The sequence below is a fragment of the Euprymna scolopes genome, chromosome 2, assembly GCF_053919585.1.
Source record: "Euprymna scolopes isolate OS-2025 chromosome 2, ASM5391958v1, whole genome shotgun sequence".
Lineage (NCBI taxonomy): Eukaryota > Metazoa > Mollusca > Cephalopoda > Sepiida > Sepiolidae > Euprymna > Euprymna scolopes.
In genome coordinates this window covers 13,425,953-13,439,526 of record NC_136483.1, presented here as the reverse complement: position 1 = coordinate 13,439,526, position 13,574 = coordinate 13,425,953, and the positions used below count along the sequence as shown (strand labels likewise).

Genomic DNA, 13,574 nt, shown 5'->3' with positions numbered 1-13,574 from the left:
AAAATTAAGTTTACAATATTACAATAAAATAAAATCACAACCAACAAATCCAACTCATAACTACGTCTTCAATCCCAAATACCAAAACCTATTTGACCAAAAATAAAAACCTTTTAGTCTCTGTATAAAACCACTCGTGGAAGATGCAGGTATTCCACTCTCCAAAAATCTATAGTATTCAACTAAGCCTTCCGTCCTGGCTACTGAAACAGCCTGTAGTTATCCTTGAACTAAACAAACTCACAAAAACAAAAACCATCCATTAACCTATCAAGAAAAACTCTTTAATATCTAGAAAAAATACCAAAACCACACAGATGGCTCCAAAGACAGCAATAAAACTGGATGCAAAGTAGTATCCAATAACTTTACAGAAGTGACTACCAGTCTAGCTCTAGACCTCATTACTGACCCATGATAAATTTATAATGTTCTAAAATTTCCTATCAGTACTTGAATCCATAAAGAACTAAAATGTAAATAAGCCACTAATCATCAATCTACTACAAAGCAAATTACTCTTTCTCAAAACAAAAAACATCAAATTCTGCTGGATCCTCTGTCATTTTTCATTTCAAGGAAATGAAAAGACTGCCAAAAAAATTGCTAAAACTTAATATAAGTAATATGAAAATTCCATACACAGACTACAAACCACTAATAAATAATTTCATTATGAAAAAATGGCAAGACGATTGGAACATTTACCAAAACAACAAACTTTTTAAAATCAACCCATACTTGAAGAATGGACACAAAAAGGACACACACACATAACTCATTTCTTCCTCTAGAATGCTTGGCATGCGAAGAACACTTTACTGTAAAGCACTCTTTCTAGACTGTGGCAATCTCAATCCAAACTTTCACGTTAACAACATGAAAGAACTATTAAAAAAAAAAAAAAGAAGCCAAACACAATTTTAACTTTCCTGAAAAAGCAAACCTATACAAGAAAATATAATCTGAATCGATTTCATAAATGATGCAAAGAACTTGACATGAGCCAACAAATAAATTGAAGAACCTACCTTAACGAGCAAAAACAAAGTTCTAATTCTATAAATGATTTGACATTAAATGACCTACAGTGGTTGATATGCTGTAAAACACCAACAAATCAAACCAATATATATATATATATATATATATATATATATATATATATATATTAATGCATTATTTGGAATTAATGGTTCCAATATTGTGTTAAATTATATACCAGGTCTACTTAATAGATGATCACTGGCTAGCATATATGCTGCTTCGTTGAGTTGTCTTATTCTCCACTGTCTATAACTTTCACTTTGGTCTCTGAGGAAAAAATTCAGAATCATAAAACAGTGTTGGAGATTGATGACTGAAATCTTGCAGGCATGTCAGGATTAAACTGAAATCTATGTGTATTAAATATGGTTGGATTGCAGAACGGATTGTGAATTTCATTAACCATTCCACCGAAGGCATTTAATTTGGATTACTCTGTACAACTCGGAAAGAGTTATTAATTTATTTTATGGATATATTTTCAACAACAAAAATTTTTATTTATTTATTTGGGGACCGTTATCCTCATTTTCATAGTTGTTGTTTCATGATGTTTCAGCCAACTATTCCTCTGGCCTTTGTCGGGTGGTTAACCGCAATGTTGTTCCAGGTGAGCATTGTTTAAAGATAGCAGTTTTGATCCTATCCACAGCTGTTCAAAGGATTAGTTGGCCAAAACGTGGTGTAACAACAACAATGGAAAGCAGTAATTACTGAGGATACAGTTAAGAGATTCCTCATTCCTATACTGTTGTGGTTAACCACTTGAAAAAGGCCAGAGGAATAGTTAGCCGAAATGTTGTGAACAGCAACTATGAAGATGAGGATAACAGTCCGCAAATAAATAAATAAACATATACAAATGACTCATCTCAAAGGATTCCAATAATAAAATAAAAAAAACATTTGTCAAACACAAGTCACTATTTTATATATTATATGTTACTCTTTGTCTAGAATTCCCCCTATATTAAAAAGCACACAAAATAATCTATATGGTGTACATAACCGTGATGAAACGAAAGCATCATATTTGAAAAAATCACATAATTTTATCAAATAGTTTTATTTTTAAATAAGAAAATCAAATTTTATGAATATCTGAGAAGAGACTGTCTGGAAAAAAAAATCCTCAAAAATAAGGGAGATAACTCAACAATAATTCATACTTACTAGATTTAAGGTGTTATGCCTCCGAATCCCAATTAATCACTTATAATAATTTTCTTTATAAAAATAAAATTACTTTATCAATTTATATGATTTTTGGAATATATTTTCATTTCATCACAAATATGTGCACCATACAGATCTTTTTATTTATTTTTTTTTAATATAGAAGAGATTCTAGACAAGAAATTATATTTGTTTTAAACAAAATATACCTTTAAAACCATTTTTAATGAAGGCTAAGAAACCAAAAGTTAGCCATTCATTGTTCTTAAAGAATGGACCCATTTACTAAAATGTCTGACGCACTTTACGTTGTAGTCTTGTAAATGCGTGCACTTTTTGTGCTTTCCTCCTGAATGCAAAATGGCCCCCACATCTTCCCCTTCTGCTGGTTTGCACTCCATTTTTGTAGTTAACATTTACCGGATTGGAATAATAATAAAAAAAAAACGACGTGACCCAGTACTCACTTTCTGCTTATTTGCAGAATCAAAGCATGTCTTTCGACTCGTCTCCACCATCGTCGACATCGAATTTTGTTGAACTTTCCGTAGCTGAGCTTGATCGTATGAATACTGCCTTCCGACAGGAGAATCTTGATCACTACATCCATCTCTCAATGGAGCATGCTGTTGACGCTATTGAAAACAGAAGGAAGTATGGGATAGAAAACTGGCCATAGCATGCCTATCTTCTCCAGTACCGATGGCATCAATTATTTTTGTTAAACTTTCCACAATCGAGCTCAATCATATGAACATTCTCTTCTGCAACCAGGACCAAAATCAGTACATCTACTTGTCATTGAAATAATCTATCAATGCTGTTGATGAACGGATATAGTATGGAATAGAAAATTATCCGTAACATCACCATGGTTAATGATGGAGATGAACTGTATAAAACTATTTTTTGTCCGTAATTTTACAAATTGTGAGATTATAAATTGTTGGTACTAGATTGAATGACACTTTGGTATTGATCTACAGTTGAGGATGTTTGGTACTCTAACTACTGAATTCAAGGTCTGGTAAAATATAGCACACTTGAAAAAACTGTAAGAAATAATTGCACTTATATAGATTCAGCACTTCTGCTGGACTTTGAAAAGAATGTGTTTAGAATGACACCATATACAAGAGAAGTGTACCTAGATCATATCACTGTCTATAAGTGACAGTGATATTGTCTGAGTACACTTCTCTTGGTCACCAGCTGGACACATATGTAAGAATTACTATTAACACAAGTTTTCATTTAGCTATACTTAACATTTTTTTTTCTGTTATAATAGATCTTATTTTAAACTAAGATCAAATATGTTTTATTTTATAATAATTGTATATCTTTTAAAATTAGTCTCAGCAATGCAAAGTGTTTGAATTATTTTAAACTAAGATTTTATATTTTATAATTATTGTACATCTTTTAACAGACTTTCTACAGCTGCATAACTCTTGCTTACCTTATTTAGTCCTTTAGTCCTCACATTCCATGAGTGATATTTCTGACAAAGGGAAGAATTGCTGTTTTCTGGGTCAGAATCTATTCCATCTAACACTTATCGTTGGCAAGTTTTTGACCTTGAAGTAGTAGTAGTTTTTTTTTTTTTTTTTTTTAGCGTCTTACATTAAGTGGCTCCATGCCTTGTTTGGTGTGATTCCCATAAAAAATAGTTTCAGCAATACAAAGTGTTTGAATAAATTAAAACTAAGATCAAATATCTTCTAATAATTATATACCTTTCAATACAAATTTTGATGATACAGAATATTTAATCAATTTCTTTATACAGAAATAAACTATTTTTTATTTTAGAATACTTGTATATCTTAATATCATGCTTAATAATACCAGTTAAGATAAACTTTTATTTTTTTGATATTTTGTCATTGTTTCTTTTTTTCTTTTCACTTGTGCCATATTTACCGGCAGCACGTCATATAACATTGAATTAAATGAGTGAATGATACGAATAAAATAAATTTGCATTCATGAAATTAAAAACAAAAAAAAAAAATTATTGTAGAATATTTGTAAAGTTTTTATCTAATTTTATTACAAAGTTTTATATTTAAATTATATTAATAAATGTTTTTGAAAAATGTAATGGTAGCTGAGCTGAGCTGATAAAACATGTTATTTTGTTTTTAATCAGTTGAATAATTAATGAAATTTTAAAAAACCCACACCTTAAGCACTACCATGCTAGCTTCACCTCTTTATTCAGTGGATAATATATGCATCAGAAATGAACAGTAGAACAGGATTATCTAAATCCATGCTGTTGGTCAGAAAAAAAGCTTAGCATTTTCGAGGTAGCAAACTATCACTAGATTAACGACTCAAAACTTTTACTGAGAAGTAGGAGGTCACTTATGAGGCAATAAATTTGCTATAAATCAACAGTTGAAGACAATTGGTGCTCTTCTTATTGAATTTAAATGACAATGGTTCTGATAAAATATAGCACGCATGAAAAAAAAAAAAGGAAATAATAATAAACTCGAGACCATGTGTAGTTGCAACACTCCAGTTTGAAAAGAATGTGTTTAGTATGTCACTATATAATTATGCAGTATTTAAAGGACGTTTCAATTTTATGGCACTAAGCCTCCATTACAGAATTTTGAATGATTGAAATTTGCTTACATTTTTAAAATTTGTATTGGGTTTTTTTATTTGTCTCATTAAAATCAACACTTCCAATAATACTCTTGGGAAAGGCATGAACCCATCTGTTCTTCATTCTTCAACTATAGGTAAAATTAAAAAAAAAAAAGAGGTTATTTTTATGATTACTGCTTCCATTTCACTTTCGGTTTCACCACGTTAAAAATATTTTTTTTTCTAAATAATAACGCTATTATTTAGAAAAGCCCTTAACATCAGGAGTGGGGATGGGGAGGGGTCTTCCTTTACCTATTCTGTACTTTCACCTAACAATTTATTAAGAAATAATGCTACTGCAAGGTCCAAAACTAGCCAACAATAAGTGTGAGATAGATAGATTCCAACCCAGAAACCAGCAATTCTTCCCCCTTTGTCAGAAACATTACTCATAGAAACTAAAAAGATACCATAAAATTTCAATTAAAAACAAAGCTGCAGCCGGAAGTGAAGTGGAAACAGTAATCATAAAAATAACAAAAAAAAATTGGAATTCTTTTGAGATGAGTAATTTGTATATTTTATTTATTTGTGGATTATTATCCTCATCCTTTATAGTTGTTGTTTTAACAACATTTCGGCCAACTATTCCTCTGGCCTTCGTCAGGTTGTTAACTGTGATGAGATAGGAATGCTGAATCTTTAACTGTATCTTCAGTAATTACTGCCTTCCATAGTTGTCGTCATCTCACCATGTTTTGGCCAACAAATCCTCTGGCTGGCTCACCTGGAACTGTAGAGATTCAACATCTCTATCCACTACGCCATGGGCCCTGAAGGATGATCAAGGTTGGTCTTATAAATCCAAATCTTTTTGCTATCTGATCTCCCATTCACGCCAGAGGAATAGTTGGTGGAAACATCATTAAAACAACAATTATAAAAGATGAGGATAATAGTCCACAAATAAATAAAATAAACAACATGGCACACTGTTCAATTGTAATCACTTGTATAGTGAAGAGAGTGGGTCATGTTCAATTAAAGAGATTGACCTAATGAAACTGTGAGGGTGTTTATAATTGTCTATGCTGAATTCATAGTCTTATCAAGCACTAATAACATTGGGAAAGGTATGATTTCACAATCCTTCCCCCCTCAGCAATGGTTAAACTGAATGAAAACAATCATTGTCACTTTGGGTTCAATAAATCAAATGCAATAAATTGTTTATATAAGTTATTGCACATTAGTATTAAATCACCAAAAAACGATTTACATGCTGGAAAATAGATTGGTTTGTTGTTGAATTTTATGACATGCTAACTGGCGTTGGGTTATTTTCTGCCAAAAGTGTATAAATGTTTTACTGGTTTGTAGGTTACTGTATTTTATGTACATTTTATATAGTCTGTAAACGCTAGTTCATTTTTTTCTCACCCCAAACAAGGCATATTGCCAGTTGGCTGTAAGATGCTACTATTTTGGATCACGTCTACAGAAGACTGTGTGAAGAATTGAGCAGCAGGATGTTTGTTCACATTACATTTAAACTTCTGTAAGTTAGTACAGTCATGGAAGCAGGAAACAGAAAGAATTTCAAAGTCTAGCAGTCCACGGGAAGAAACTATGAGAGGAGAAGCCATTTTGACATCTAGGGACCTCAACAATGAAAAGGTGGGATTTTGTTGCTTGTTGAAGTAGTCAGTGGTATGTATGTCAAGGGAGCACAAGTCCTAGGAGTTCCTCAGAGTTTATTTTATTAAAGTACTCGTAAAACAGGCACAGTGACGCAAAATTGATGAGACAGGAGTTGGAGCTTGGTTGATAGTGCGAGATCTATTTGATTAGAGTTTATATTTAACCCATAAATGGGACCCAAACGTTTTGGGTTAAAGCAGACCTAGAACTCGGAGCTGAAGGGATGACTTTCCACTCTTCAAAGCTCCCAAATTGGGTTCTCATCACTGGATACAGTTTTGTGTCATATCCAAAATGGTTGTGGAGGGGAGTGCTAAATAAGGGTTGGGAATTAGGGTAGACAGAAAAAATGGTAGTAAAAAAGACTGGGAAAATGGATTTTGGTTGGAAGGTTAAGTCAGACGCATCACAGGAGTATCTACCACTAGTCTCTCACTCTTAGACATGATCCAAAAGAGGGTCTCTACTTTAATAGGTTCCATACTATCGGCCAAGCTCCAACCTCTGTCTCATTACTGCAATGTTGCATCTTTGTGCCTGTTTAACAAGTATTTTAATGGAATGTGCTCTGATGAACTTACAGCATTTGTTCCCTCTCAATATACATACCTCTGGCTATCCCAACAAGCAGCAAAATCACACCCCTCCACTGCTAAGGTCCCTAGATGCTGGTAAGCTTACTACTCAAAGTTTCTTCGTTTGGGCTGCTAGATTTTTTAATTCCCTCTCTGTTTCCTGCTTCCCTGACCATACTAATCTTCCGAAGTTTAAATGCCTTTCCAAGTAGCAATATGCCTTGCGTGAGATGAAAAAGAGTAAAAAAAAATTTGTTTTTAAACAAAGTGTTGAGTTCTGAATTTTTTAGATGAGGATTGATTGCTTGTATTACTTGTTTTGATCAGACTATTGTTCTCATCTTGAGTGTTATTTGTGCAACATTTCAGTCGGTGTAGCCTCCGACTTTCATCAGGCATGCTGGTCGCCATTTTGGAAAAAAAAAGAACAGTTACACATACAAAACCACGGCAAAAAAACAAAACCAACTCCAAAAATACAAAACCATCTATGGAGCCAGTAATATTTCTCCTTTCTTTTCCAAGATGGCGACCAGCATGCTTGACGAAAGTTGAAGGCTATACCAACTGAAACGTTGCACAAATGATACTCAAGATGAAAGCAATAGTCCGATCAAAGCAAGTAGTGCAAGGTATTGGGTCATTACCAAAACATATACTATCACTTCATGTCAAAATGAACCTATGAGTATTGGTAATGGGTATCTTCACATTTCCCTTTGAAACTTACACCTCACCACCGAGTGCACTTTACACTTTTAGCCATAAAATAGAAAAACATTGATTGTCTTACATTTCTTAAGTCTTTATCTTCATTGGTCAAACAAGGAATTGAACATAGAATAATCAAAAGTGCAGAAACGTACCTGTAATTTGATTGGCCCCACCCTTTCTTTACTGCAACACCTCTCTCACAGACGTGATGTTGCTAGTCTCAGTCTTTTTTTTTATAAACACTATTATGGTATGTATTCTTCAGAATTGTCTAATTTATTCCCTGCTTCCTTTATTCCAGCTCGTTTGACTCCTTGGTCTAGTGGTCTCCATCAATTCACTGTTTTGATATCTCATTGTAATACAACTTCTTATTCCAGTAGCTTCTTTCCAAGAATTGTAAGGTTGTGGAACTTTCTTCCTGTTTAGTGTTTTCCTCGTTCCTATAGCCTTGGTCTTTTCAAGACTGAGGTCAACAGGCATCTCCTGTCTTTTTGATAATCATCTTTCGTTCTTGTCAGCTCCTTATATCAAATGGCTTTACGCCTTGTCTCAAGTGAATTCCATAAAAAAATCAATTTGCTTTCAAGAAACTAGCAAATATATGCATATTTCAAAGTATCAATTTATTGATATACTTTATTCTCGATACTATTGCTTATGTGTACAAAAAACACATCAGTTCTTCAACATACGACTAACAAGTAAACACTTCATGTACTAGAAACATATTTAAAGCAAAGAAACCAAACATTAACAAAATAAATTTCAATAAAAACAATAATATTCTTAAATGCCTTTAAAAGTAGCACAGAATCTATTAATGTAGTCAACTAGCATGCCACATGGCATTGCCTGTTCGTAAAATATGCATAAATATTATATTTTAATTCGTACAGAAACTGAGACATGTGCATGCGAGTGTTATGTTTTTTCTAAGCAGTTCACTTTTTGTAAGTAAAACAAAAATACTTAAGCTGAGATCCAAACCAAAACCTAAAGACAGTGAGTCAAGTACGGTAACCATTAGACCAGCTTGATACGATCTTTAAAAAGTGTTTTCAAACCTGCTTATTCTTAACATAAGAATCTGTCATATAAACCATTGATGGATGCGCATTCATGAAACAGTCGACAAATAGATAAAAATCCAATAAATCCGATGATCCCCATGCACCAGTTTCTCAATTTTGACTCTTTAGCAGCCCTTTTTCCGGATGAAAACTGATTAAAAGTTCTCCAGATGTCTGAATACCCTATATATCAAATTTCAAGTCTGTAGATCAAAACTTCGTTGAGTATATAGGTTGAGAAGTTTCCTCACACATATTCTCATTTTTATAGATATATAGATAACATATAATTTACTGGGAAGTGAAAAAGAATCACTTTTATAAATAATCTAAAATCTTTACTGATAATCATCCCTGAAGATGGATCTGGATGGATCTGAAAGTACTCAGGTTAAGGAGAGTAGAAAGTGGATTATGCGTTTACTTTCAACAGTTCGTAACTCTTGCTTCTCTTATTTTTAATAATATTTTTAGTCTTTAGTTTCTATGAGTGGTGTTTATAACAAAGGAGAAAGAATTTTATAGATATATAGATTAACACATAAGGGAGTTAACTCTTACTTATCATGACATTTATTATAATAGATATATTCAAAAACTTTTGTAGTTACCATTTTTCTATGCTGTTTGAAAATAGCTGTCAATTCATTTTACCTGAATGAAATTTGCTATCAGAACGGTAGAAGAAATCACTATGAAGCAAGTAGACAACAGAAGATATTGTATTTTAAAAGAAACAACTTACCTTGTCGACTTGTATATAATCATGTTTATCAGCTGTTTTCACCTGTGAAGTATGTCATTTCGGTCTCCAGATAATCTTGGATCATCAGGACAAAATATGGACTGTTGCAGGATCTTCCTTTTCCTAGTCATTTCTTTTGTAGACTTGTATATATTGGCTGTTTTTACTTCTGGATATATCATTTTGGCCTCTAGATAATGTTAAGTCATCAGGAGAGAATATGCACTATTTCAGGGCCTTCTCAATATCTTTTTCTCATATTGACTACCTCATTGATCTGAAGCTCTATTGTCTAAATTGTATTTAAATGACCAGTTAAATACAATAAAAACTGCACGTTTAATGATTTAGTTTCTCCTGTATTGCCCAATATCTTTGCGTTTCACCTGTCGCTTAATAGTTAAACAGTTCAGCATATTTGTTGAGTTAAAACATGCTCTTATTGAAAATAAAAAAATTAATACATAAAAAACATGTTTTTATGTGTATTATTTAAAAGTAGATTTATTTCCTTACTTGATTCGTTATAAAGTTAAATATAAGCTTTTAGATTGAAATTTGGTTAATATTATGACAGTGTTTTTAGGTTTTCAATAAATCAGAAAAATGGTGAAAACAAAAATATAATATTATTTATTTATAAAATAACAATAATAATTTCATAAATAAATATGATATTTATAAAATAATAATAATAATAATCTCGTTTTTTAATTTTTGAGATAATGATTTATTATTTGTATTATTTGGATTCTTCGGACCATTGTTCTCATCTTAAGTGTTGTTTTCACCACATTTCAGTTGATGTAACCTCTGACCTTCTTCAGGCATATCTTGTCGAACTCGGGAATCTTCTTGTTGGACTTGAGATTCTGCATGAAATTTCGAATGCAACCTTTATTTAACTCATGAAGTTGCATGCTCTTGTTCTGTCAGCCATGACTGGATAGAAGTCCTAAGTAATTCACAATTGTATTTTGAGTGTCGCGCACACTTAGGATTGAACTTCAACCTCCAGAAGAGTGTAACTTACAACTGAATTATAACAAGTACTTTATTCTCTATGCCATGAGTTATTACAGACAATTCTAGTATGAATTGAATAGAAAGATTCCCAAGTTTGACAAGATATACCTGCAGACGGTTGGAGGTTACATTGAGTGATACGTTGTAGAAAATAACATTCAACAGTAGTGCGAAGAATCCAAAGAGTACGAATAATAATTCTGCCTTATTATTTCCATGGTTATGTGACTTAAAAAGTGCACGAGGCAACAAAGGTTGAGAACCACTGCCCTCAAACAATGCTATGAGTTGCAACTGACTGACATCCCTAATAGAGAATAGCGCCACATATCCTGTCTTGTATCCATGCCCCTTGGTGTGTTCCCTTTTGCATAGCTGTCCTTGCCTAAGTGCAGCCATATTGTCACCAAGTTGTGTCACCAGGATGTGTTTATGGCCATAATTCTCTACACAATTGATGTCTGTTGCAGCATGGAGCCGGGTCCGTAGAGTCACCCCCCACGATGGAAAATCTCGATACGTCGGTAAGTGAACCAAGAAAGGCAAAGGCGTCTGAAGTATGGTCCAAATCTTTTTATTATAAAAAATACTTGAACCAAAAAAAGAAAGAAAAGGTTGATATAGATTTGTAAATTGTGTAACTAAAATATATTCTCTATCAGAAGCAATTACATCATGGCTTCTTTACAAAACTCTCACTGTTCAAATTCAAATAAGATATTAATTCTATCTTCTGCAGATTAACCAATACACAAACGCTAACTGAAAAGAACATAATTCATGCAAACTCTACATGACAAACATTAAAGGTTGCGGCCAGAGCAAAAAATGTGAGAAACCATTAAAAATGATGTTATTTCTTGTTGCCTTTCTTACATTTTATTAAATGAGGAATCATTTTGATTTAAAAGCCAGTGAGAAGTGCACGTTTGAAATTATCTGAATAAACAAACTCACACAACATCAGGTCAAATTCAGTCACCATCTTGTTCTGATTGTACTTATTCACATAATGTTAACGCATTTCAGGCATGTTTTTATCAAGTTACATGTGTAATATTAAATGGATTTTAACTCAAAGTAATTTATTAATATTTAACAAAAACAATATAAAACCATTTTTAATGCCTACAGAATTTTTTATCGTTCTATCCTGGCTACAATCTTTAATGTTTGCCGTCTTTGTAATAGTATTATTACAGTTACATGTAAACCATAAACTTTGCTTTCAGTATTTCTTCTATAAGAACCATCTTTGAGATGATGTCATTGATGGAGTTCTTTGTGGCAATGCGAAAAAAAGAATTGCATCCTTACATGTTACCTAAAACAAGATTGAAATCAAAAGCTTTTGAAAAGAACCTGCACTATTGGCCTTTTCTGCTTTTAAAAGCAGTTTATAAAATCCATGTACACTTTTAAATATGTATAAATTAAGAACTATGCATGATAGTAGCTGTAATGATGTAAAATATCTAAACTTAAGCTTTATGCAGTGTTATATTAATAGAACTTTTCTTTATTTATAAAAAAACAAACAGAAGACAATTGATATCTTTCAGTTAATTTAATTACAAAAGTTTTAGCCGACAAAGTTGTAGAGAAAAAATGTGTAAAATGAAATTGAAAATAAATAAATTTCATTTTATAGTAAAAAGTACAAATATACAAAATTCTTACATTTTATAGAATTTGGATCTTTCCAAAATATTTATTTCAGTGAAAAAACCGTGTAACTTTCACAATTTTGTGCTAGTTGATTATTATTGGTTTTAACAAATTTTTTTATGATAGAATCTGTAAAAATATATTTGAGCTTAATGTGTCCATATTTTTATTGTTTTTCTATAACTCTACTTGTAATTCATTCAAGCTTGATGCAGTATCCATAATATTAGTAGAACTTTTCTATATAGAAAAAAACATGATTATTTTCTAAGATTGTTCTAAGAAAATTATGAAACAAAATCTTTTTAGATTAGATTTAGAATGTGTAAAACCAAAAATTTCTATAACTTCCAGAAATTGTTATTTTAATTGAGTAGAAATTGTTTTTAATAAAAAACGTGTTTGCAAATCGTTTACGTTTTGACATGAATCATTCGATTCAATAATGCAGAACAAAAAAAAAAAAAGATTTCAAATCGACATCAAATTACTAAAAATAACAATTTAAAAAATTGAACCAATACTTAAAAAAAATTTTTTTTATAAACTGAAAATTTTATTTCACTGAAGAAAGCAATCATGTAATTTCATGAGTTTCTGTCCGTAAAAAAATATTACCCAAGTGGCAGATTGTTGACAATTACTCGATAGCTTCAACAAGAGAGCATAATTCCTTGCACTTGGAAATCCACTGCTAAATGATTTTATTTTAATTTTGGAATTAATTTAACAATGATTAGGAAAAAATGTTTTTCATTAACTCAAAAACTAACCCTAAATCTGCGTGGCAGCTGAGAATGCTGGAATTGGAGGTCGAGACCCTAAATTCAGTTTTGACATAATTTAGAGATGATGATCAAGAATGCCATGATCAAAGTTGAGACCATAAATTTAGTCTTGTCTTACAGTGGTTGAAGTGAATGGATTTTTGTCTGTTGAAATGACCATCTAATCATCCTGGAGGGATGCATTGAATTGTGAAGCAAGGATTATGCAATTCATAACCACTCCTCTACTGAGCCGGCACTGCTTGATTTCAGTGGCAAGGAGAGGTTCAGAATGACTAGAAACAATTGCTGAGATAAGCAGGTAGCACATACAGCACTTGGTATTCCCGAATTGTTACCCATTTTAATGCTACTCAGGTTGAAGTATTATCACATTGACACAGCGGTTCTCGTTAGATCACCAAAGTTAAGCAATGTCAGTGCCAAATGAGTATCCATTTGGGAATATCTGATG

At 32.1% G+C, this 13,574-nt stretch overlaps 1 protein-coding gene across 6 annotated transcripts in view; it reads left to right on the top strand.

The window, feature by feature from the left end:
• The window catches only part of LOC145288655 (leucine-rich melanocyte differentiation-associated protein-like), a 212,776-nt gene that overhangs the window by 113,914 nt on the left and 85,288 nt on the right, over window positions 1-13,574 (top strand). For 2 of the 6 annotated variants that reach the window (XM_080136346.1, XM_080136345.1), the window contains exon 5: window positions 2,708-4,715. The exons of 3 other annotated variants lie outside the window; for them this stretch is intronic. In XM_080136346.1, coding sequence (XP_079992472.1) covers window positions 2,708-2,902 — 195 coding nt within the window. In that variant the 3' untranslated portion in view covers window positions 2,903-4,715. Of the gene's footprint in view, window positions 1-2,707; window positions 4,716-11,134; window positions 11,189-13,574 lie in introns of those variants that run through there. One more of the 6 variants, XM_080136347.1, reaches the window with a different exon arrangement.